We start from the raw sequence: 27,951 nt of genomic DNA, 5'->3' as shown, positions 1-27,951 counted from the left end.
TAAATTGGAAAGCATTTGCTTATCACATGTACCCTTTTTTACACCACTGTCATAGCAAAAATCATGGTCCATACATACTGCATCCAGTTCATTGACAGGGGGTCCATTATCTAGGGGATTTCCTGGCCCACAATAATTATATCCTGGAAGTGTTAAACCTTTCTTAGGTAATAAAGGTAACATTGCTTTATGAATATCTAAATTACCTGCTTTGATAGTACTTTTAACGAATTTTGATTTCGTTTTTCCGCAAGATGAACAGGTAGCTTTTATCATTTTTCTCCCATTTTTTGTTATAATATAATGGGGGTTTATATTATCAGTAAATCTTCTTTCTTTCAAACAATATATTTTATTTTGTAAACTCATCTTATATTATATATGTTTAAAATTTTTTAGTTGGTTTAAAATCTGTGGATTTTAAATTGTCTGGCATTGGTCGGTTTTTTAGAAGTGGTCAAAAGGTCAAGTGGGGTCGAACGCTCGCACAAACAATTACTATACTACTGCTGAGTTTTATTTGCCTGAGCTACAAGGACATGTTGCACTGACTTTTTATGAAGATCTCCATATACCGGTAGGAAAGATGGAACAAACTTCCTTTTCGGTTTTGATACTGGCTTAGTTATGGTCCTTGACTTGAAAAAGCTGTCTTCCGTTTTTGAAGAATCAGAGAAGTTATCTTCCATTTTATCTTCCATTTTTGAAGATTCAGAGTTGGGAATAGGTTGACTGTTGTCATGCTGAGGATCTTCTTGTGTGGTTTGGGATTTCTCAGCATAAATAGTTGATGGTGAAATCTGAGAATCAACAATAGCCTGTCTGTCAAAAGGATGAATACCAGTTCTGCGAAATGCTGAAATAAGATTTTCTGCAGATAGTGCCTTTAGGTAAGGTTTGCTAGTAAGACTTGCAATCTGGTACTTTGTAACATTCATGCCTGGGTTCCTTTTCATGAAGTTCTGACATTCGGAGTAGTACATTGATTTGAAAGGTCCAAAGACTCCAACATCCAAAGGCTGCGTTACATGGCTTGAATGAGGAGGAAGTAGGAATAAAATAACATTGTTCTTCTTTGCCCAGTCAGTCAGAGTAAGAGAGGTATGTGATCTATGTCCATCATAGAGTATCAGAATTTTGGATCCATCAACATTTCTAGAAAGATTTGCATAAGTTGCAAAGTGGTTCTTCAAGTAATTCTCAAATATACATGTATTGGACCAGCCTGTCTTGGACATTTCACCTGCAGAACCAGGGCATGCATCATTCAAGAATTCAGGATTCCAACGTTGTCCTGGAAATACATAGTAAGGAGGTATGGAGTTGCCTAAAGCAATTCCAGAGGCTATGATAGTTACTGTTTGCGATCTGGATGAAGTGACATTCTGTGGGATAGTGTTTTTATCACACACAATTTTAGGTGGAGAATGTTCAGAGTTGACACCTGTTTCATCAATGTTGGATATACATTGTGGTTTATCAGTCAAATCATTAATTGTCAAGATAAAACCAAGCTCACTGTAGTAGTTGTTGAGAGCTTCTCTGGAGGCAGACTTTGCACGTGCAATTGACAGCTTCTGGGGTTTCTTTACACACAAATCAGGCCACCTTTTCAAAAGACCATAAAACCAATTATCACTCAGGGACTCTTTGGCTTTAACTTGTTTGCCTAGAGATTTTGCATAATCCCATGCCATGTACTGGATTGAAGATTTGTTGTACCCATAGCCGATACTTGCCATATATGTAATGTGGTTGACAAGTTTCTGTTCTTCTACATTTGAAAAGATACTGTCAAAACCAATGTGACACTCAAGCGGTACCAGTCCTAAATGCCTGTCTCTTAATGTAGACTCTGGAACAGAATAGTCCCTGGCTGCCCTATAAACTGAAATTCCCTTCCTAGTGGCCTCAAATGCTCTCCTAAGGTTGTCTCGGTCATACTGCAGCTTCCTTTTCTTCGAAGGAGGACCCTGCAAAAAAAGAAAAGCAATCATGACCAACCAACTCAAATTTAAATATAGGTCTGAATGGCGGATTCGTATTGTTCTCATAAACCGTTAGTAGTTATATATATGGGGTAGCGAGCCCGATTTTGACCCAACTTAATTTTAACCCTTGACCTAAACCGACCAATGCTGACCAATTTCAACAAATTTAAAACAAATTTTAACAAATTGTTGTTAAAACCTATAGTAAAATATGATTAAAGATAATTTTAAACACTTCCACCAAATATTTGCCAAAATCCTGCCAAGTGGCAACAATGTGGCAGTCGCTGCCAACTTGACAAACTTTTGGCAAAACTTTGGCAAACACAAATTCAACCAATCAAAAGCCTGCCATTTTTCTGCCAAGTGGCAGCAATGTGGCAGTGTCTGCCAACTTGGCAAACTTTTGGCAAACTTTTGGCAGATTATTTTATTGATAAAATGTAAAGGTATTTGATTTTATTTCAATTAATAACTACATTATTAGTCTTTAATTATTTTAAATACATATGATATAGATGAGTTTACAGAATAAATATATTGTTTGAAAGAAAGAAGATTAACTGATAATATAAATCCTCATTATGTTATAACAAAAACGGGAGAAAAAATGATAAAGGCTACTTGTTCATCTTGTGGAAAAATGAAATCAAAGTTTGTTAAAAGTACAGGGGGTAATTTAGATATTCACAAAGCAATGTTACCTTTATTACCTAAGAAAGGTTTAACACTTCCAGGATATAATTATTGTGGGCCAGGAAATCCCCTAGATAATGGACCCCCTGTCAATGAACTGGATGCCAGTATGTATGGACCATGACTTTTGCTATGACAGTGGTGTAAAAAAGGGTACATGTGATAACAAATGCTTTCCAATTTAAATAAAACTAAAATCAAAAACATTTGGAGAAAAGATTGCAAAACATTAGTTGTAAAACCAGCTATCAAACGAAATACACACTTGGTTGGGACAAAAACAAAAGTCAAAAAACGGAAAAGGGGGTAGAGTATACCCCCGGAATCACATGGAGCGATGAATTAGCAGAAGAATTACACAAACCAATTAAAAGAAAATTTATGAAACGAAGAGTGATTGTTAATGATATTGATGATACTTGGTCAGCTGATTTAGTTTGACATGCAAGCTTTTTCAAAATATAATAAAGGAGTAAAGTACTTGTTAACCGTTTATTGATATATTTAGTAAATATGCTTGGGTTATTCCATTAAAGAATAAAACTGGAGAATCTGTTACTGAAGCATTTGAAAAAATAATTTTAGAAGGACGATTACCAGTAAATTTATGGTAGATGAAGGAAAAGAATTTTATAATAAAAAGTTTGAATCATTTTTGAATAAAAATAAAATTAATATGTACCATACATTTAATGAATGAAAGGCTGTAGTTATTGAAAGATTTAATAGAAGTTTAAAAAGAATAATGTGGAAATATTTTACAGCAAATAATACTTATACTTATTTAGATAATTTGCAGGATATGGTTGATAAATATAACAAAACAAAACATTCTAGTATAAAAATGACACCAACCGAAGCCAGTAAAAACTTAAACAAAGGTACTGTTTACTTTAATTTATATGGTGATTAAAATATCAAAAGTAAAACAAAATTTAAAATTGGTGATCGAGTTCGTTTAAGCAAACTTAAAAGACATTTTGAAAAAGGATATACACCAAACTGGACAGAGTAAATATTATAATTTATGGAATTAATAATACAATCCCAAAACATACACTATTAAAGATTTAAATAATGAAATAATTCAAGTTCATTTTATGAACAAGAACTTTTACCTACTACAACGAGAATGTTTTTTAGAATAGAAAAAGTTATTAGACGAGACTAAAGAAAAAACAAGCTTTAGTAAATGGAAAGGTTATAGTGAAGAATTTAATAGTTGGGTTCCGTTTAGCGATCTTGAACAAATTTAATTTAGAAACTAAAAAGTTTAATATATAAATGAGTATAAAATCTTATTCTAATAATAATGGAATAGAAACAATAGATCAATTAATTATCACTTAACTAACTAGCTGCTGCTTACAGAAAAAGTTATAAATTTTGTGGGAGAGTAAGTACCGGATTATATATTACAGCAGGTGTCTTTGGTTGTTCAGCTGCATTAGTACTTGTTCCAGCTATTCCTATATTTGTAGCAGTTGCTGGTGCTGTTCCATCAGTAATTACCATATTTACTAACAGACTAAAACTTGACGACAAGAAATTTTATTTAAAAACACATCATCATAAAATAAAACAACTTATAACAAAGCACGGATTGGAAAAGTAAATAAAGAAGATCCAAATAAAGTTATTCAGGATATTTTTACAATACTATTAGAAATGCAGAAAGAAAAAAATTATTCAACACCTCTTGAAATGCACATGAAGGAATTTAAACTTAATGGATATAAAAGTAAAAAGAGAAGAACTGTATTAAAGATTATTAAAGATTTTTTCTATAAGCATTTTTTTATAAAATGAGAAAAATTATATCAGTTGAAGGCAATATTGCATCAGGAAAAAGTACGTTTTAGATATTATTAAAGAATATAATCCTAATTTTAATATAATTCCAGAACCAATTCACGAATGGCAAAATGTATAAACCCAAGCGGAAATTCATATAACCTTTTGAACTTGCTGCTCAAGAACCTTCCAAATTATTTATTTCCTTTTCAGCTAACAACTTAAACAGTCATATAAAAATGTTATCTTCTGCTAACAGTTTGATGGTGTTTCTGTCCTTGAACGTTGTTATTTAACTAACAGTAACGTTTTTTACAAAACAACATCACGACAACGGTGTTATAAATGAACCCCGAGTGGGCAGTATACAATCTTTTCTTAACTGATCATATTATAAAACCATATGGAAAAAAACCCAATTGATGGATTTGTTTATGTTAAAACCGACCCAGAAATATGTTTTTAAAAACTTCAAAAAAGAAACAGAACGGAAGAAAACAAAGTTGGTTTAGATTATTTAGAAAACCTACACAAATTACATGAAGAATGGTTTAAACAGAATGTTTCAAGAAGGTATTAAAATTTTAACAGTTGATAACAATTTAGAAAAAATGACTTTAAAATCTTATTCAAAAGATATAGATAATATAAACAAATTTCTCAAATCAATATAATTTCATTAGGTGCGTTTTTAAAGATTTTTTTCTATAAGTATATTATATATAGATGGTTAATAGAAAGGTAGATAGAATGATTATGTCAAAATTATCTAGCACTTTAGGAGAAATAATGAATCCAGACAAAAATTCATATAAGAAAGTTCTTAAAAGAAGAAATGTTATTAAATCAAACTTGATCAAATAGTTAGCGATGAATATAAAAATCATGTCATTGATAAATTACAAAATGTTTATAGATCCTTATCTTTTAAAAAATAATTTATTTGAATGGGACTGTGGTTGTCTATTAACTGAAGAAGAAAATGATGAAAGATTATGTGATTGTCCCAGACCAAATAATTATCGAAACCAATCCTAAAAAAGTTATTGTAACCGACTGTGATACTAATGAAGAAAAAATATATAGAAGCACTTACAAAGCATCTAAAGAATTTGGTATTAATGCTGGGTTAATAAAAATGTGTTGTGAAGGACAAACCGGTAAAATGTGGAATATCAAAAGTTAATGGAAAAAGATATAATTTAAATATTTTATTTCTTCTTAAAGATAATTTAAAACTTTATTTATTTTATTATTTTTTTAATTATTTTTTTAATTATTTTTTAATTTTTTTTTGCTTGAAGATTTTTTTTCTAATATATATATAGATGGAAATTGAGAGATCCACAAAACAATATTATAAGAAATTTGAAATTAAAATTACATATAGACAAGATCCAAAAATCAATTATATTTACTATAAACGACTCTTATGAAATACTTAAATCTGAACTTAAAACTTTAAAAGGTATAAAAATAAACGTTGTTTTAAAAATAACTTTTGCAAAAATGGATAAAACTGATACAATATATAAATCAGCTTATTTTCAATCAAAGGCTTTAGAAATTATTACACAAATGAAAATAAAAAAAACTTTACGTCAAGCTTTTGTGAAATAATAAATAGAATTGGTAATTGGATTTCTGAAGGAAGTGGCTGGAGAATAGAGTCAGTTTGATTCTCATTATATAAATAGATATAAGTATAGTCCTTTGCTGCTTCAAGTTATTTAGAATTACCAAACCATTACAAAATTCAATGAAAGGATTAATAAATATAAAGAATGATGATAACGAATGTTTTAGATGGTGTCATTTAGCTTACAAATTTCCTGTTGAAAAAAATCCTCAAAATATTTCAAAATATAAAAAACATATAAACGATCTTGATTATACTGGAATAAAGTTTCCTGTTACATTAAATCAAATACCTAAAATTGAAGTTTTAAATGAAATATCATTTAATATATTTGGTTATGAAGAAAATAGTATTTATCCATTGTACATATCAAAATATCAATACGAAGAACACTGTGACATGTTGCTAATTACTAATGATAAAATAAATGATAAAATAAATGATAAAATAACTGATAAAATAACCGATGATGACTGTAAACCCTCAAGAACTGTAGTCCAACATTATGTTTGGATAAAAGACTTTAATAGATTAATGTTTAACAAAACAAAACATAAAGAAAAAAAACATTTTTGTAAATCATGTCTACAGAATTTTTCACAAGAAAGAATATTAAATGAACATATTCCAAATTGTTTAGCTATTAATGGTATCCAAGGTGTAAAAATGCCAAAAGAGGGAAGTAAAGTACAATTTAAAAATTATCATAAAGGTTTAGCAGTACCTTTTGTAATTTATGCTGATTTTGAATCAATAACTAAAAAAGTTTTAACTGTATTACCATCAACTGAATCTTCATTTACTGAACCATATCAAAATCATATAGATTGTGGTTACGGCTATAAAGTTGTTTGTTGTTATGACGATAAATATACTAAACCAACCCAGATTTATAGAGGCCCTAATGCAGTTTATAAGTTTATTGAAAAAATGCTTGAGGAAGAGGAATATTGTAAAGAAATATTTAAAGAACATTTTAACAAAGAACTAAGAATGTCTAAAAATGATTCCAACCGAATTTAAAAAACAAAAGTTTTGTCATATTTGTGAAAAAGAATATATAGAAGATTCAATCAAAGTACGTGATCATTGTCATATAACAGGAAAATTCAGAGGAAGTGCTCACTCAGAATGTAATATTAATTTTAAACTAACACATAAAATTCCTGTTATTTTCATAATTTAAGAGTTATGACGGTCATTTTATTATGCAACAAATAGGGAAATTTAAAAAAGAAATTAATGTTATTCCTAACAATATGGAAAGATATATGGCATTTATGTTTTCTGACTTGGTCTTTATTGATTCATTCCAATTTATGTCTCAATCATTGGATAACCTAGTAAAAAATATTCCAGAATTTAAATACTTATCTCAAGAATTTGATTGTGAAAACATTAATTTATTAAAGACAAAAGGTGTTTATCCATATGATTACATGGATTCATTTAAAAAATTCAAAGAAACAGAATTACCTTCTAAAGAAGAGTTTTATTCAATTTTAAATGAAACACACATATCTGATAATGAATACGAACATGCTAAAAATATCTGGAAAAAATTTAAAATTAAAACAATGGGAGAATATCATGATCTATATTTAAAAACTGACGTATTACTTTTAGCTGACGTATTTGAAAATTTTAGAAAACTATGTTTGGAGTACTACAAATTAGATCCTTGTCATTATTTTAGTAGTCCTGGTTTAGCTTGGGATGCAATGTTAAAAATGACTGGAATTAAGTTAGATTTAATAACTGATATTGATATGTATCTTTTTATTGAAAAGGGACTGAGAGGAGGAATAAGTTATATTTCAAACAGATACAGTAAAGCAAACAATAAATATATGAAAGATTATGATTCAAAGAAGAAAGCAAATACATTATGTACCTTGACGCCAATAACCTTTACGGTTGGGCTATGTGTCAACCTTTACCTCTGGAAACTTAAATTTATATCCGAAAACAATTTAAGAAATTAATTGCAAAAGGTAAAGTAACTTTATAGTTGAATGTGATCTTGAATATCCAAAAGAATTACATAAAACCCACAATGATTATCCTTTAGCTCCTGAAAAAATTATTATACCAGATCAATGGCTTTCTGATTATAGTAAAAATATTAAAACAGAATTTGAAATAGGAAAAAGTAATGTAAAGAAGTTAGTTTCCACTTTAAAATGAAAAAACAAATTATGTAGTGTTCATTATAAAAATCTTGAACTATATACACAATTAGGGTTAAAAGTACAAAAATCATAAAATATTAACTTTTGACGAAGTCCTTGGTTAAAAAAGTATATTGATTTTAATACTCAAAAAAGATCTAAAGCAAAAAAATTCATTTGAAAAGGACTTTTTAAGTTAATGAACAATTCTGTATTCGTAAAACGATGGAGATTTACGCAAGAGGGTTAATATTAATTAACTCATGATGAAAAATATTTTATTAAAATACATAGCCAAACCTTCATTTGTTAGTTCACGATGTTTAACAAGAATTTGTTTTTGGTATTCATAGATAAAAGAAAGTTTTTATTAAACAGACCTTGTTATGTTGGAATGTGCATTCTAGATTTATCAAATATTAATGTATGATTTTCATTATAATTATATTAAGGAAAAGTACGAGGATAATTGTAATTATTGTTTATACTGACACATGATTCATTATGTTATGAAATTAAAACCAAAGATGCGTATAAAGACTTTATAAGACAAAGATTTATTTGATAATAGTGATTATAACCCAAAATCAGAATTTTATTTTCGACAATATAAAAAGTAATTGGAAAATTAAAGATGAGCTGCCGGTGTAAGTTGTTGAATTTGTCGGATTAAGAGTAAATGTATTCTTATTTATTAGAAAATGAAGTAATGTTAAAAATGTAAAGGAATTAAGAAAACTTGTTGTTAAGAAAACAATAGTTCAAAAAATTACAAAGATACTTTGTTTAAGTTCAACCCAAGTAACACACCTTTAAGTTATTCGGTCTGATGATAACACAATCTTTCCAGTTATGTTTAATAAAAATCTTATCATTATGATGATAAAAGATATATTCTTGATAATGGTATTGATACATTAGCTTATTCTTAAAATTAATTAAAACTTAAATTAAAACTTAAATTAATTCTTAAATTAAAACTTATAATAATTAAAACTTAATTAATTCTTAAATTAAAACTTAAATTAAAACTTAAATTAATCTTAAATTATAGAACCATAATTGTTAACTGAATATTCGTAACGTTTTAAAGAATTAATAAAAAAGCATCATCCATTTTAAATTCATTTGCATAATTAATAGAAAGAGATTCATTTTTTCTATTATTTTTTACATGATAACTTTGAAGAATTACACTTTCTTTATTTTTTATTTGTAATTTAGCTTCTCCTTTATCTAATTTAATTGCATCAACAAGAATAATTAAGATGCAATTTTGTTTAATTGCCACAATATTACCACCCTGAACCAAACCAGGACTAGCATTTACAGTTTTCCATTGAAATAATCCACCATCAGTATCTTGGGTATAACTTGTTAAAAACAATGGAGGTTTTCTTATTAATTGTCTTTCTATTTTATTTACTTTTTCATTGATATTATTAAATATTCCCATTATATTAATTATTCCAGTTAAATAAAAACACAGTTTTAATAAGTTAAATAAATGTCCTTATTAGTTTAAAATAATTTATAATAGTTTGTTCATTTTGTTTTACATTATAATTTTTAGTATTTTATACAATAATCATACAAACGGTACTTTATCTTGTAACATTTTAATGAAAAATAAACAATAATATCCACAAAGCATACTTGTTTTGTCTTGATATTGAACATTGTTGTATTTTACATTTGGTATATACTTAATTACTTCTTTCGGCGGAGGAAGTCCAAATGGGTCGAAATACATGTTATTTACATAACAAACCCAATGTGTTCCAGGTCCAACAAAGTCATCCAAATTTATAATTCCACACTCGTCCTTTTCTTTTAATTTTGGTAGACCTGTGGTCTCCGAGAGTTTCACTCTTGGTAAGTTATTTCTACTAAATACACCCCTAAAGTTTTTAATTTTTAATTGTTTTACCCATTGTTCAATTTCAAAGTTAGAAATAGGTTTGTTTATAAATTTTATTTTTTTTTTTACTATAGGAATTCGTCTGTAAGGTCTTCGTTGAGAATCAATCTGTAGTCCTTTCCACTTAACAAAGATGTAATCAAAGGTATTCCTAGACTAGCAGCCACATACCTAAAAACCCACCGTCTTGTTTTGTTTTTGTGTTAATTTAATCACTCCAGATCCTACTAGTTGCTTTCTTTGATTAGGTGTAGATATGGTGATATCATATTTCTCTTATCATTAGCTACTGAAATCATACCATTTCCAAGTATTTTACTAACACCAGTACTGGCTAGCCCGGACAAAGCACCAATGCCTAAAGGGGCTAATATTTTTGGAGCTATTTTTGCTGCCATTGGAAGAATTGTTTTTCCTAACAAACCAGCCAAGGCCCTAAAAATCCACCATTTTGACCTTGACTGGACATCTGGCTTTTTGAAATTGTAATTTCTAATCCCTTCTTATTTGCAACAGCTTTTTTAATTTGATTAATTTGTGTTTTTGTTAAAAGTAAAGGGAAGTTTCCATGTAATTGTTCATGTTTTAACTTAAAAGTATGTGGAATTTTGTTGTTGTAGGCTCGGGCTAAATTTTTCTTTTGTCCATCTGTAAGGTTAATTTTATATTCAATATAATTTGATGTCATTATATATTTTATATTTATTTTAATTTATATTTATTTTATTTAAACAATGACAAGTTCATTTAAACAATGACAAGTTCATTTAAACAATGACAATGACAAGTTCATTTAAACAATAACAAGTTCATTTAAACAATAACAAGTTCATTTAAACAATAACAAGTTCATTTCCAATAGTATTTATTTCAACTGTTTCCTCATATAATACAATAGCGTAAACACGAATATTAGCTGCCGGTGGAATATTTAATTTAGCTATTAATGTAATATGCTTAGGATCTTCTGTTATTACTTCCTTTTTATATTCCAAGTTAAAATGAATAAATCCAAACAAACTTTGAAAATTAAATCTATTTAAAAGGCTTCCGGTAGTCTTATTATTTTGTTTATAATAATAATTAATTACATCATCATATATTCTTGATATACTTGTGTATTCTATTTCTGGATAAAAAACACCATTACCAACTTCAAGACGACAAGAGCTCAAAGTGCAATTTTCATTTGCTGCATTAATTTTAAATGTATCTAATAAATGTGGATTCATTTCTTGATTATTACTTTTGTCAGGTCGTTGTAAATAAACAAATACATGTTGTGGTTTTGTTACACCAGCTGTTATTCTAAAGGTTATATTAGTTTGTTGTGTATCAGTTGATTGTGTTATCATTTCCCTAAGGTATGACCATCTTGCTTTTGTAAATCTTTCAGTAGCAATTAGTTCAAACCCAAATTCATTGAAAACCAAACGTGGAACCCATAGAATTAATTTTGTTACAATTACTCTACCAGCATCAGCAGCATTAGCTCTAAAAATTAATTCATCATCATCTGTCAGCTGCAGTGTTATTTGAATTTGACTTGGAGGTAAAATATTAGTTTCTAAACCCTGAAAAAATGAATAATTATTTAATGGAATTTTAGCATTTACTTCTTTACCACCTTGGAGTAATTCTTTTCTAAATTTGAAACCTGAATTATCAGCAGTAGCAGCAGTATCAGTAGTATCTAAATAAATAAATTCATTTGTTCCAGTTGATTTTGCATAATCTTCAGATAGTTCAACCAAACTCTTTACATTTATTACTTTGTATAAATTATTACAATCATAAACAATTTTTCCATTTTGTTTAACCACTAACTGATCAATTAATGAAGCTGCATTATTAATTAGAGCAATTTGGTTATCAGCATACCCAGCACCATCAGCAAGCTTATTTACTTTAAAACTTACTTCAAAATAACCATTAAACCAATCAAAATATGAACTTCTATCATTAATTGTAAAGTGATATCCGTTTTTTTGTTGCTTAACATTATTTCCTAGGACAGATATTAAAGCTGTATCTAATTGAATAGGAGTTAATTCATATCTTTCACAATATTGTTTTGTTCTAAACATGTATATATTATATATTATTTTATTTTTTATTTTATTTTTTATTTTATTTTTTTATTTTATTTTTTATTTTATTTTTTTATTTTATTTTTTATTTTAGTTAAAACTTTATTTTTTATTTTAGTTAAAACTTTATTTTTTATTAAAGTTAAAACTTTAGTTTTTATAAATTAATCTGTTAATACGTTTTTGCCGAGCTGAAGTTCCAGATCCTGACAATAATCTATTTAATCTTATATTAATATCCTCCTCCTTATTATTTTTATCATTATTTTTACTGTTATTCTTTTCTTGTAATTCCTTAGCAATTAAATTACCAACTGCTGGAGCAGGTTTCTTTTTAAGTTTTTCACAATTTTATCAGCAGCTAAATTTCCAACTTCTGTTCCAACCTTTTTTGTTCCACTTTCAAGTGCTGCTTTTCCTGCTGTTTCCAAAGCTTTTTTCCAGCTGTGCCAATTGAAGATGCAACTCCGCTTGAAAACAATTTCGTTAAAGTTGTCAAAGATACCTGTACCGTGTATGATTTCTTTTTTCCTGTGTGAGCATCAACATAAATAAATATTCCTTTATTTTTGTCATAAACTTTTTGTACATTATATAAAACTAAAATTTATCATTTCATAATTAAAGGTTTAAAACTTTAGTTTTAATTAATTTCTTTTAAAATTAGTGTAAAACTTGTTTCAACCTCATTAAATATTAATTATTCTACCAATACATCTGTAATATATATTCTAATTGAATTTATAATATATTTATTAATTTCAGAATATCCAACTCTTTGTGGTTCTTTTGTAAATGATAAGCTCTGTTAAATCTGCAGTACTTAAAGCATAGATAATATCACTGAAATTACCATCAACAAGTGAATTATCAATAAGATCACAATGAATGTAAATTGTATCCACAGAGTTAGTTATATTTGGTGTTGTAGTTTCCCCATTCAGTATTTCTCATGCTTTTTTCTCAAACCCAAGCAATGTATGAAAATTTGACATTCTTAAATCCAACATAAAATTATCTGTAATTGAAATCAAAATCTTAAAACTACTTAAATCAAATTCCAACTTATTGGAGCAATTTCTGATTTATTAAATTCAAAATCATCATTACTTATTAATGTTTCTCTAATATAATTATTAATATCTGTGTAACTGTAAGAACCATTTGTAAATATAATATCTTTCCATTCTTTACCATTATTGTAACGAATTTTTTTATTGTCGTATTCATCACTAATATTATGCCAAGAGTAGGTCATAGTGTTAATACTATCCAAACCAACAACATAAGTTTTTATTTTTATCTAAAATTAAAGAACGACTAAATCTGATTGTAAAATCACTCGGTTTATTTTTATTATCTTTAACTGTTTCAGAACTTAATACTATTTTTTGTTCCATTTATATAATTATTAAACATATCTTTTTAATTAAAAACTAAATTCAAGAAAAATAATTTTTATATAACATTTCATGTTGTTCTGGTAAAAGTGAATTCATTTTTAATAGTTCATCAATTATTCTAATACCTTCATTTTTTAGTTCTTCATTATTATTTCCAGCACAATTGAACCACAATTAACTCCAAGTCATTAACCAATTCTTTTGGATTACATGGACAAACGTCATAACCTTGTCCTCTAATTACTTTTTTAAATTTCATAGATCTTTTATTGATAGGTAATCCTGATTTTTCTGTTAATTCTTTAAATATTTTTCTTGAATGAATTGAATGTTTTTTATTATTGTTATATCTTTTATTAATCAAATCAATCAAATCATCATCAACTTTAGTGTTAATGACTTCTTTTCCAGTTATTCTATCCTTAGCAATTAATTTGTTTTGACCATAAAGTTTATTTAAGTTAATAATTAGATTACCGTATTGTCCATTTGGTGAAACTTTATATGGGTTATGATATCTTATTCCTTTTCCTTTATATTTATCTGTGTTAAGAATATAATTGATCGTTTCTCTATATTTTCTTAAATTATTCGACTTAGCTATAATTTCTTCCTTTCGCTTCAGATCATGATCTGTTTTGTTTGTCTTTCTAGTTATTGCACCAGATTTATTACCCAATTTTTTTATTTCATCCGATACATGTTCTATGATACCCTCTACTTCTTCTCTAGTCATTCTTTTATCAGGATTTTTAGATTTGCTGTGAAAAAAGTTAAACACTTCTTGTGGTGTGTTATATTTTTTATCTAAAAGTTTTAAATCAATATCTTTATTAAAATTAACTGTAAATTCTTTTGGTCTTGCTCCCAATTCTTTTTCTTCTGATTCTTCAAGAGATTCTTTAGTGTCTTCAAACTCATCACCATCATCCGTATCCGTATCCAAACCCACATGATCTTCAGGAGACCCTGTAATTGGTGGTGGTTCTTGGAATAGCTGTTGGAAACCCTGATATGTTTGTATGTCTTTCATTTCATCACCTAGTAACGCTAATTGCTCCTTAATTCCAGGTAATGCTTTTAACTGACTTGATAATTGTTCTTTTTGACTTTCTATTTTTTCAGTAATTGGCTTATAAATTTCAGTGTACATATCCCGATTGTAGCTTTTTTAATTTTTTCTTTCATTATTTCTTCTCTAAGAGCTCTCATCCTTTTGTCGACTAATTTTTTTTCTTATTCTTATTTCATTAAGTTTTGATTGCATTTATATAATAATGTAAGATAATGTAAGATATTGTAAAATAATGTAAAATATTGTAAAATAATGTAAAATAATGTAATATAAAGTTTTAAAACTTTAGTTTTTAATTATATAAATGGAAATTCCAAATTATGATACAAAAAGTGATAAATCCAATAACTTTAAACAATTTTATCCTTTTATGCCAGATTCATGTTTTAGAATGTTAATATGTGGTCTTCTGGATCTGGAAAAACAAATACATTAATGCATATACTTCGAAAACCTCTTATATAATTATGATAAATTATACTTGTATGCTAAAAACTTAGAACAATCTAAATATCAAGATTTAATTAACTCACTTAAGTCAAATTGCAAAAAAAATTAAAGTATATCCAAATGAAATACTTGAATGTTCAGCTGATCCCAACCAATTGAACCTTGTGAGAATCTTGAATCAGAAAAACAAAAAGTAGTAAATATTGATGATTTTGTATGTGAAGATAAAAAAGTTCAAAATGAAATAACAAAATACTTTATTCAAGGACGTCACAAAAACTGTTGTGTTATTTATTTAAGTCAGTCTTACTATAAAACACCAAAAGATATTCGAATTAACTGTTCACATTATATTTTATTTGAAAGTCCAGGTAAACGAGAAAATGATATGATTGGTAATGAACAAAATATAGATCGTGATACTTTTGCTAATGCAACAAATCAAAAATATGATTTCTTATATATTGACAAACCAAGGAAGTTTTTAAGAAAAAACTTTACTGGTAATATATAGATGGGTGTTTTTAATGATACAAAACAAATAAGTGAAACTGAAAGTGTAAGTAAAGTTAAATTTGATATTGATTTAAGTGATTATGCTACTAAAAAACAATTCAAAAAGCTTAAAAAGGAAACGGAATCGTATCTTCACAGAAATAAGGAACTCGATAACACAATGAACAGAGCATTGGATATGGGAGGTAATGAAATAATCAACTTAGGAAATCCAGATAAATCCACCGATGTAGTTTCAAGACGGTTTGTGTATAAAAGAATTCAAAGTGTAATAGATGACTATAAACTTGAAGATGTCAAAAGTATAAAACAAACACTAGAAGTAGAAGTAAAGAATATTGAAGAATTAACAAAAGATTTTAAAAAGAATTCATTATTAATTAATCAATTACAAGGTAAAATTGAAGAAGAAATGAAAGCTATGACTGATTCTATTTAAGAACTTGAAGAGAAATCTGATTTGACAGATGATAACATAAAAGAAGTATTTCGAGTTAATTTAAACATTTTATTCACCCAAATTCAAGAATTAAAAGATAGTATGATTAAACATGAAGAACTAAAAGACAAGATTATTGAAGCTGAAAAAAAGTTACAAAATATGTATCAGTTAGAAATCAGAACAGAAATAAATAAACTAAATACTGAAACTGAAAATAAGCATAAAGATTTATTAGAATTAATTTCAAATAAACTTGCAGAATATAAATCTGAATTGGAAAAGGCAGCTTCACAAAGAGGTGATGATCATGACACAGCATTAGAGAATTTTAAAGAAGAAATTAATTCTAAAATAGATGACTTTAAAAAACAAATTCGAAATTGGATTAGTATTGTTGACAACCGTCATAATTTAAAGTATGCAGACTTAAGTAATATTACAAAAAAATTACAAGAAGATATGACGCAGCTTAATGCTAAAGTTGAAGAACATAAAAATGAACTGGACTTTGTAGTTGAAAAATCAGTTAAAAAGGAGAGGTTTAATACTGCTAATACTGAAGCAATTAACACAGTTAATAATCAGATAGAAAATTTGAAGAAACAACTTGTAGACCTGATTAATAATGTTGATGCAAGTCACAATATAAAGTACGAAGAGTTAAGTAAACTTAAAGGTTTATTACAAGAAGATATTAATAAATTTAATAATCAAATTAATGATAAAATTAAAAAAATAATAAAAGATATGGACTCTGTAGTTGAAATATCAGCTAAACAAGGAGAATCAATCACTGCTAATACCCAAGTAATTACTGCTAATACTAAAGCAATCACCGCTAATGTCGAAGAAATTACCACTAATACCCAAGAAATTACAAAAGTAAAAAATGTTTTCTTAAAACAAGAAACACAATTAGCTAGAACAAAAGGTGTTGTTGACAATTTATCTGCTTCTGAAGTTGCTACAACAAAACGAGTTGATGATTTAGCTGAAATAATTCTTAAACTTAAAAAGAAAGACAGGAAAATAGAAAAAAGGGTAGAGGAAGTGAGACATGAAGCGTTTCTCTTTGAATACTATTATAATCATACTTTTGATTACATACAAATGAAAAAGTATTTTGACCGTCGTGGTGCCTGGATACATTCAACATATAAAAATATGGCCGATCTGAACTATTTAAATATATTTGAAATAAGATCTGGAATTATCTTAGATTATAAAGATTTTATAAGCATAAACCAACAATATAAAATAGATGTACTAGATATGCTTTTGAGTGGTGTGTTTATAGTCAGAAAAACCGGAACTTATATAATAGATATTAAGATTTTATTAAGGGTACGAGCTCTTTAGGTGAACCGGATAAACCGACTAAAAGCCCAATATCACATTTTATATTTAGGTGGCGGAATTATAGACCTCAGGATGATGTTTTATTTTTTGATATATTTGATAATGTAAATATAACAGCTGAGGCAGCTGAGGACTTTGACACTGATAAGTTAATATCTATGTATAAGAAAAAAATTAAAGTTTATCTAAAACAAGGAACAATGTTTGATATTCATCCTTATGAGGATTCAGCATCTACAGAAGTAACATTTATGCTTTTGATGGGTAGTTACATTAGATTCTACATATCGGATAAACCTGTATCTTATGATGGAAACAGACTTTTGGATTAAAAGTTTAATTAAAGTTTTAATTACTATGTGTACCCTAATAATATACTTACTAATTGAAAATAAAATCAAATACCTTTACATTTTATCAATAAAAATAATCTGCCAAAAGTTTGCCAAAGTTTTGCCAAGTTGGCAGCGACTGCCACATTGTTGCCACTTGGCAGGATTTTGGCAAATATTTGGTGGAAGTGTTTAAAATTATCTTTAATCATATTTTACTATAGGTTTTAACAATAATTTGTTAAAATTTGTTTTAAATTTGTTGAAATTGGTCAGCATTGGTCGGTTTAGGTCAAGGGTTAAAATTAAGTTGGGTCAAAATCGGGCTCGCTACCCCATATATATAACTACAACCGTTTGGTGAAAAATCAAATCTCTGTTCTATCGTGTTCTTTTCATTTTTGTGTCTAATGAGACAATTATGAACGTTATTATATCAAAAGTCTATATCGTACGTCAGTTGTTGGCATATGCAGTTCCGTAAATTAACACCGTTTAAGGTACAGCAGAACTTTAAGAAATCCACAAGTTGTTTCTTATTTCTTGATACACTTTGAAGTTAAATGGAAGCAAGAAGCCTTTACCCTGTTACAATTATAATTATACTATCGTATTGTTTATAAAGTCAAGAATACCTACATATGTGATAATAAATTGTCATGCTTTGGAAATTATAATTTATTTGCCTCTAAGAAATTGAAAGGTTAGTGATTTTCACTATATATTCAATATAAGCGATGGTGATACTTTTAAAACAAAATTGGAAGCAAGAAGATGTTCAGTTAGAATAAATATTTTCACATTAAATTGAAGAGAAGATATTGATGTATACTGTCATATCTTCTTAAATATTCACAAACCAAAAGACATTTGAAATTGATTATTGAAAATAAATTTCCTATGTAATCTATTGCTCAAAGTAATATCAGTAGGGAAACCAATATTGATCATCGGATAATTTTCAAGGGGGGCAACCTACCATGATAAGCCAGTCAAATATAATAAAATCTGGGGATGTATATAATTATATAAAATTTGAATGATACACTCAGTGGCGGTATATTAAATGAGTAAATGATTGTTGAATACACGAATGAATACCTATGCAATCTGACATATTCTTAAATATTTTTTAATCAAAAGCAGTTTTGTCAGTTAACATGAAATCACTAAACATATCTACTATTTATAATTGCTAAACTTGTTATTAGATGGGAAACTAAATAAAACGTTTAACATCCTGGATATATTCCAGAGAGGAGAAAAGTGTTTAGGATAATGGATAGTTACTAGTATACGAAGTTTAAAAGCCCTGTATACAAAACTGGGCAGTGTTTTTCAATTCAGTTGATAAACTTTGGTATGTTTGGTTTTTGTATATACTTCCTCTAAGGTCTTTATATAATTTGCATGCTAACAAAAAGTAAAATGCATCCTATTAATAGATGTATATAACATATAATACATTTCCTATCAATCTTTGGATGTTTTCTTTTTGTGCCATCTACATGTCAGTATTAATAACTTATGCGCTGACAATCTCAGTCTTGTTAAGGATAGTCTGCAAATTGACATTAGAAATTCATGTGAAAAATCAGCATCCTCGAAACAGCTTTGGAAATACAAGGACACAAAAAATAAATGATAAAAGTTGAAATAATATATCTGTAGGTAAATTTGTGAGCATGATAGCTAAGCTGAACCCTATCTCCACAGTGCATTGGAAGAAAATGAGTGAAAACTTTTGGCGCAAATTTTTTGTATCGTATGCAACCCAAACTGCTACACAATATTTATTTTCAAATCAAACAAATGCCAAAATAGTGCATACGAGCGTTACTTTTTCAAAACAATGTCGTTAAACATTCTAATGCACTGAACGCGTGCACAGCTTTTCTAAAATATTTCGCCACCATGTTTATTTCAGGGAATTAAATATATGATTGTTCTTTTACCTCAGATTTCCTTATTGAAATAAATATGACTTCTTATTCAGTGTTGGAGATATACATTTAGTATAGTTTTGCACTGTCCGATCTCTTTAATCTGTTACCGATCCTTTACAATTAAAGAATGAACGCAATGTGTAAACATAGTTTTTCGCTTTACACACCTCCCTTGGACAAGAAAGCCGTTTCACTTAAAATATGTAAGCATCCGCTAGCAAAATATTAATGAAAGATCGGAACTTTTTCTAAAATAAATTTCAATTTCAATCATTTTCAGAATCTGGAAATATTGCACATTGTGTTGAATATATAAATAAAACAAAAAAAAAAAAAACAACAAAAAAAAAAAAAACATTTTAGAACTAATCCGGGAACTAAATGTTTCAGCCGAACAACGCATTTCAAGATGACACAAAACTGATTTTTCTTTGTAAACAATGTCAAAGTTCACCTGAGGGAAATTGCTGAAAAAGTAAAAGTGCTTACTTGTTTCTGTTTTATGTCATGTAGAAAACAATCAACTCTCAACTTTAAATGCATATATGTTCTATAATTACTCTAATATAAAAAAATTGCCCGATCTTTTCTGTAAGAAATAAAACGAAGCAATTTAAACTATTTGTTTACACTTCAACAAAGTGAAATTAAAGGCATGTACTATCTCGAGACTCCCGTGCATTTTGAACCTCGTGGTGAATAAAACTGAATTTACTTTAGAGTATGGTGTCTCAGTTGAGCCAGTTATCTGTTAATTTCAGAGAACATACATTAAAGAAGAGGTTATGACATAATGCATGTGTACGAATATTTGAAAGTCTACCCTATATAGACGACGATAGAAAACATGTGTACACTCTATATAGCAAGTCTATTATTTTCAGGCATATATTGGACACTGATCCCAATGTGCGTAATTTTCAGATGAAGAACTCGTGATCCTTGGTTTTGTAGACAGTCTTAGTACTGGACCGCTGCTTCCGCTGTCAACACCATAATAATGTGAAGTCAGTGTCCATTTCTATGTCGGAATTGCAATACACATTTATTATCAGTTTTAAATCTATGAAGGTGTTAAAAAATAGCATTCTTTAACAAAGAGCCAATATACAAAAAAAGTTACTTTTGAGATATTTCTGATTTTAATCATCTGGTTTTTGCGCGAAAACTTAAAGTGCATTTTGTATGTTTCGTAGTTATCTACAATTGTATACAAGTTGTATTACCTCCGAACATAATATTATTTCGATGTACATTTTCTCTGCAATTTATTCTCACTGTGTTTTTAAAAACATCCTGCATAAATTCTCATATTGTATAAAACATCGATAAGTCAAAATTGGTTCTAAAGTTTACGACGCATGAAACATGTAATAAGGAATCACTGTACACATCTAACTTGTCCCGGACCAGTATGTGGAAATACAGTGGCCCAATGTTTCAAGACTGTCTAAAAAATATTTGCATATATCGTGATAAGCAAATATTTCGATTTTCCGTGAGATAAGCAACGCGTAAGTACATCAATTCCAGTGTAATAAATTAAACCATTCTTAAACTTGCACAATCCCTGGATCGTTGCTAAATATTGTTCACACTAAGTCTTACAGGTACACCGCATATAGAAAAAATCTTATTCACACATTGCACTACTTTTATGCATGCTGAAAAACTTTTATGTATGCAGAAAATTTCGCTTTAATAGATGCAGTGGTCAGATTTGAAAACAGGTTTTGTAATAAGTTTAGTTCTATTTAGTAAGACAATTCTCCTATGCATTAATTGAAACTTTGAACTAACTTTTGCCATTCATGAATTTTTAATAAAGTAATTGAAAAGGATTTATAAATGTAAGCGACAATTTAGAAAATTACAGGTAAAATATCTGTTTTGTTTATTTCCAAATTTCAGTTTTACTTTTTATACCGCTACTTTTAGTTAAGGTTTTGCAAACTGACCTTTTTTGTGCTATGGAACAGCGGCATTTGAAAGTTTTTGTTCACTATATTTTTACACCCAAATGAAGATCACTCTGATTTAAGATGGCGGAAGTACCTTAATACTTTTCTAAACTTCATGATATTAACATTATCTAAATACGATTTAAAATCGAAATTTTTTTTTGAAAACAGTTTATAAGAAGAAGACATTGGAATTTTTTTTTATTTATACCAGTGCTCTCTTATTCTTTGTTTGAAGCTGAGCATTTAATACTCCTTGGTTGACGACATGATGAAATTCCCATTGCTCTAATATTGATTTGATTAAATTTTCCAATCAAATATAATTTGGTTAATGTTACATTTTATATATAATCATTTTTTCTAATGTATCTGTTTCTTTCCAATATATTAAACCAAAACTCCATTATCTGACACAGCCTATGGTTTATAAACGTCCTCTTCCTAACTAAACGGACTTTGTGACTGTAACCATAATTTCTTCCAAAACTGCCAATTAATATTTTTTAACTTGTTAATTCTTAACATACCTCACATCCAAAGTTTAAAATCTGTTTGTTTGTTTTTGGGTTTAACGCCGTTTTTCAACAGTATTTCAGTCATGTAACGGCGGGCAGTTAACCTAATCAGTGTTCCTGGATTCTGTACCAGTACAAACCTGTTCTCCGCAAGTAACTGCCAACTTCCCCACATGAATTATCAGAGGTGGAGGACTAATGATTTCAGACATAATGTCGTTTATCAAATAGTCACGGAGAACATTTAAAATCTGTATAATTAGCATATCGAAAAGATCAAGTGTATGCGATACTGATTAATTATGAAAATTCTGTACAATTCCCTGTAACGCATAACCTGATAGAGCTGCAAATGTTTTCAAAAATGATCTATCGGTGGTGAAAAAAAGACCCGAAATTTGTGAAATTATTAATTATTTAAATTTCTGCATTCCCATATAGTAAACTACAAAACTAAGTTTCCTATTAGTCTTTCCCCCCACCCCACTTAAAAAATCAAAAAAAAAATCGGATATAACAGTGGTGTCGCCAGCATTCAATAGTAAAAATATTTGAACATTCCTGGATCAATGCCATGAAACCCTTTTAGCATAAAACTATATTCCAGATCACTAATGTACATAGCAAGGTGACAGGTACCCCTTTGACGAACCCCTAAAATACACATACAACTTTCGCTTAGGGAATTTTGTATCTTACTTCTTGACTTAACATTTTAGGACAGAAATTATTCTCCTTCTTACACCTATCTGAATTAATTTTAGCTAAAGATTATCTCTCCTATAATCAAGAACTTTCGTATAATCTACAAAGTAGACAAACTGGCCCAGTTGTTCAAAACTTTCGTTAAATTTAACGAATCGTTAAGTTAACGGTCGTTAAATTTTGATTATTATGTTAGCTAACGAAATGTTAAATTTTCAGTTGTTGAAAGTGCTGTTAAAAATTTTGTTAGCTAACGAGGCGTTAAATCATTTAACGAAACGTTAAAAATTTTAACGAATCATTAAAAATTTAACAAGGACATCATATTCCATAATACACCACTTTTTACACTTCCTCTTATAACATTGAAAAAAATGCTTCAATACCAAAAAATGTGTTACCTTGGCCTTTTGTGTAGCTAATAGCTTTTCATGTTGTCCATTCTTGTATATAATTTTTATGCAGTCCCTCTTTCTTTTAACTAGTAATGTCACTGACACTCGTTTTTGTAGTCTTTACTGACGACAGCACATTTAGTTGATTGTTGTTCTAGTTCAAAATACAAAACAACGAGTCAACACCATGTAATGTGCCAGTAATGGTTCACCCATACTGATCCTGTCACTAAAGCAAACATCCTTAATAAGCAATTTGAATCAGTTTTCTCCCCACCTAAGCCCCTAAGCCTTAAACATTTGTGCTCCAAACTGTTAACATCCCCTTCCTCCCTAATGGACCAAATAAATGTGACTCCAGAGGGTGTTGACAAACTCCTTCTTGGCCTATCCCCACATAAAGCGTCGGGGCCAGACGAATTATCCCCCCGTGTTCTCAAGGAACTTCATCAAGAAATCGCCCCCGTCCTTTGCCACATCTTCAATTTATCCCTAAATACAGGCATTGTCCCTCAAGACTGGAAAAAGGCAACAGTTGCACCAGTCTTTAAAAAAGGTCTCAAATCAAAACCCAGCAACTATCGACCAATCTCTCTGACCTGTATTGCGTCCAAACTCCTTGAGCACATCGTGGTTTCAAATCTTATGTCCTTCTTTGACAAACACAATATTATCAGCCAGTTCCAGCATGGTTTCAGGTCGGGTCATAGTTGCGAAACTCAGCTTATTAATTTTACCCAGGAACTTTATAGTAATTTAGAACAAGGCCAACAACCTGACGTCATCGTAATGGATTTTTCTAAGGCATTTGACAAAGTTGACCATTTGAGGCTAATTTACAAGTTACAATCCCTAGGTGTTAGTCCCCAAATAACTAATTGGGTCAAATCCTTCCTCTCTAATCGTACCCAGAAGGTCGCAGTTGAAGGTCACCTGTCCAGCGAACTTCCAGTCCTGTCTGGAGTTCCACAGGGGTCTGTCCTTGGGCCTTGCCTTTTCCTTGTATACATTAACGACCTGCCTGACTCAGTCAAATGTAAAACCCGTATGTTTGCAGATGACACCATCGTTTACCTCACGGTCAAATCAAATAATGATAGCATAGCCCTTCAAGAAGATCTCCATAAATTAGAAACATGGGAAAGAGTCTGGCAAATGGAATTTAACCCCGACAAATGTGAAGTCCTTAGAGTAAGTAGGAAGAGAAATCCCTTTATATATCCCTACAGGTTACATAATACAGAGTTAAAGTCCACCTCATCAGCTAAATACCTAGGAGTAACTATCTCCAATGACTTGAACTGGTCACAACACATAGAAAACATAACTTCTAAGGCAACCTCTTCCCTTCGATTTATTCAGAGAAATGTCAAGACAGATAACATAAAGGTCAAAGAAGCTGCATACACCACCTATGTCCGCCCACAGCTAGAATACTGTTCAACTGTGTGGCATCCCTGGCAGAAAACCCTCATCCATAAACTTGAACGAGTCCAAAGGTCAGCAGCTAGGTATGTTATGAATGATTACAACTATACAAGCAGTGTAACTGAAATGTTGAAATCCTTAGAATGGAAAACTCTCCATTACCGTAGGTTAAACTGTTCATTACTTTTGTTTTACAAAGTAAGGACCCAGACCGTTGCTATTGACCAAGGTTACTTGTCCCCCATTAGAAAGAGAGGCTGGCGGCGGTCACTATGTAATTCTTCCATTCTGTCCTATTTTAACTGTAGCATACTGTCCTTTTATCTTTTACTTTTAATACTGTAATATACTAAATTTCTTTAACAACTGTTTCTCTGACAGCGCCGACCAGTCATAATCGGAAATCGATTGTTGGTTGTAACGATGTAGATGTAGATGTAGATGTAATCTTTCATATTTTGTCACACGTTTTCGCTACCTTCTCTTTTGTTATTCTTCAAAGTTTATCCACTTCATATCACAATATTTCCTAGTTACTTGCAATACATCCATATTCAGGTATAATTCTGCAAGTTATATCAAGGTTATTATCCAAGCACTTTTGTTATTCTTCCAATTTTATGTAAAACTACATCTTCTTCCAAGAAATGTCAAAGGAAGTACTGACTGGATTAACTCCCTTCAATTTTGAGGCCCACCTCGGGGTATTGTATACCTTTTGTTATTTTCTTTTATTTAGACAGTCAATTTGATTTGTGTCCTGGGAAGCTGTTATCTCTGATCAGGTGTACTTCTCAAATATTATTTAGGAATATAGAAACAATTATTTTTAAGAATGACACAGATTTGCTTTTAAAGTAAAGCAGCAGTTTATGTTCCTAAATATGAGCCACGCCATGGGAAAACCAACATTTTTTTTGGTTGGGTTTAACGTTGCACTGACACAATTTTAGGTTTTATGGCGACTGAGAAAACCAACAGTGTGGGTTTGCTGTTCGCTAACATTTTCTCTAATGCAATAGGCTTTGAAAGCAATCAGCATCCGGGCAGTCTGGTCTGGATCAATGCTGGATGCAAACGCACTATGCTGGTTTTTTCTTGCTGCGGCTCATATAACTATCTCCCTTTTGTTGATCATGAAATGGTTGATAAAGACTTTTTTAAAAAGATCTTTCATTGAAATTAGTAGAAATATACGGCTTTAAAAACCAAGTTTTAAACAGAGGCAATAATCACAAAAAGATGTAAAAATAAATTAAACATGCATTTTACAATTTCAAGCATTTTATGCCATAAAATCTTTTAATTAACAAATATAACAGCGATCATATAATTTATGGTTTTATTTGGTTCTATTCTATTCTATTCTGATAGTCAGAATGGATAAATAATTTGGTAAGCAAGATTTCTTTCCCTTTAATACTCTTCATAATGAAAGTCAAATAAATATTAAAAGTTACACATGAATAACTTTGTATTCATCCGCTGATAGTTTAAATCAGCTGTTTTGCTGGGACTACTTTACAGTTTTTGTTTGACACGATACTATACACATCGTTTTAGAAAATCTTTGTTGAATTTGGCGGTCTTCACTGTGGCCATATTGAAAATTGGATCACTTTAGAAAATTTAAAACAGAAATAACTTTTGATGATGGACTAAATTTTAAATTCTTGAGTGAGAGTTTCCCAGTGGGGAATTTCATTGTATAACGTTTTTTAAAAACGGCGAAATCCAGTGACTTTGTTCATGAAGAAAAGTGAAAGATCTTCCAGAAAGAAGATAGATTATAAGAAGATGGCGTCGGGGTTAAGCCCGGTTACCGAAGTGAAAGAGGAGAAGAGTAAAATCGCCGAAGTGACAGCTCCCGCTGGAGCCTCAATAGCAGATAAACTTTCTGAGCCGAAAGACACATCTACACCGGTAAAACTCACACTTCCGGTGAAACCAGGTGATGAAAAAAGTTCGCTTCTAAACAAGTTAGCAGAACTGGATAAGAAACAGAAACAACTCCAAGAGAAGAAAGAACTAGAAACGTTACGGAAACAGGTCGAGGAACGAGAGGAGGCGGTGCGTGAATTAGAGAAATCCCTCACCGAACCGGTACGTAAAGGTAAATCCAAAGAATCATCTTCAGGGGAATCAGGCGGTGCCAAGCCGAAAAAACACAAATCAAGATTAGCAGCTAGTTTTCAGGAAGGACAAACACCATCTACCTCAACAGAATCAGGACAATCAGGTACGAGTTTATTAAATATTGATACGTTGAGGCAGATGCCCAACCTCAGAGAACAAGTCAGAAAAGAACTGAAAAAACTAGGGCTTGAGATTGCAGACTCTTCTAGCAGTAGCACTGACTCTAGCTCAGATTCAGATAGCTCAGAGGACGAAATTGATGACACAATGGTAGAACAAGTGTTAAAACGTAAAAAACATAAAAAACACAAAACAAAATCTGGCATTACGTCCAAGTCATCAGATTCAGTGAAGAACAAACAAAAATACCCTCATTCGAATCTAAGATATGATTTTGTAAACAGGAACATCTCTTTTGAAAAAATCGAATTCAACCTATTTATAGCGGGAGAGTTGGAAATCATTACCTCCACAAAAAAAGGAACAAAAGAAAAAGAAGCACGATTAAAACTGTTAAAGAAATTAATGTACCTTAACAGTTCTTATGAATTTTCGGTAGTTAAGTCATTATATGCCGCTGTTCTGAGGGAAATCGAATTAGGTCATAGTCAATGGGGAGATGACTTTCAGTATGTTGAATCGACGGTTTTACCCAGGTACAAAGTACGTTATAGTAGAAACCCAGAGCCCGTTTCACTAAGACCTAAACCGTTTTTTGAATTACACCAGGAAAGCACAAGTACTGGTTCAAATGAAGAACCTAGAATATAGTTCTGCAGTAAATATCAAAGGAATAAATGTCCTCAGAAATCTTCACATATTATTGCACTAAAAGGAGGTAAAACTCGTTTTGCAAAACATGTTTGTGCTACGTGTTGGCAAACAGACAAAAAAGAATTAGTACACCCGGAATGTTCAAGTGCCTGTCCTCATGCCAATCCGTGACTCTTTAATGATATTCAGTCAATGCCTTCAGATTCAAA

At 29.8% G+C, this 27,951-nt stretch overlaps 1 protein-coding gene across 1 annotated transcript; it reads right to left on the bottom strand.

Moving 5' to 3' along the window:
- Positions 1–503: 503 nt before the first annotated feature.
- LOC123560642 (uncharacterized) lies at positions 504–26,434 on the bottom strand. The gene is made up of 2 exons (XM_053516973.1): positions 26,384–26,434; positions 504–1,973 (listed from the first exon to the last, which is right to left on the bottom strand). Exons 1-2 carry the CDS (start codon positions 26,432–26,434, stop codon positions 504–506), a joined length of 1,521 nt encoding a protein of 506 aa, XP_053372948.1.
- Between the last annotated feature and the right edge of the window lie 1,517 nt (positions 26,435–27,951).

The sequence above is a fragment of the Mercenaria mercenaria genome, chromosome 10 (assembly GCF_021730395.1).
Source record: "Mercenaria mercenaria strain notata chromosome 10, MADL_Memer_1, whole genome shotgun sequence".
Taxonomy (NCBI): Eukaryota; Metazoa; Mollusca; class Bivalvia; order Venerida; family Veneridae; genus Mercenaria; species Mercenaria mercenaria.
This window is presented reverse-complemented; position numbering and strand designations above follow the sequence as displayed.

Coding starts and splice junctions, on each gene's coding strand:
- LOC123560642 (XM_053516973.1), bottom strand. CDS start 26,434: ATGGCCACAGTGAAGACCGCCAAATTCAACAAAGATTTTCTAAAACGA. Junction 1,974..26,383: donor AAGATTTTCTAAAACGATGT/GTATAGTATCGT, acceptor CTTTTTTTGCAG/GGTCCTCCTTCGAAGAAAAG.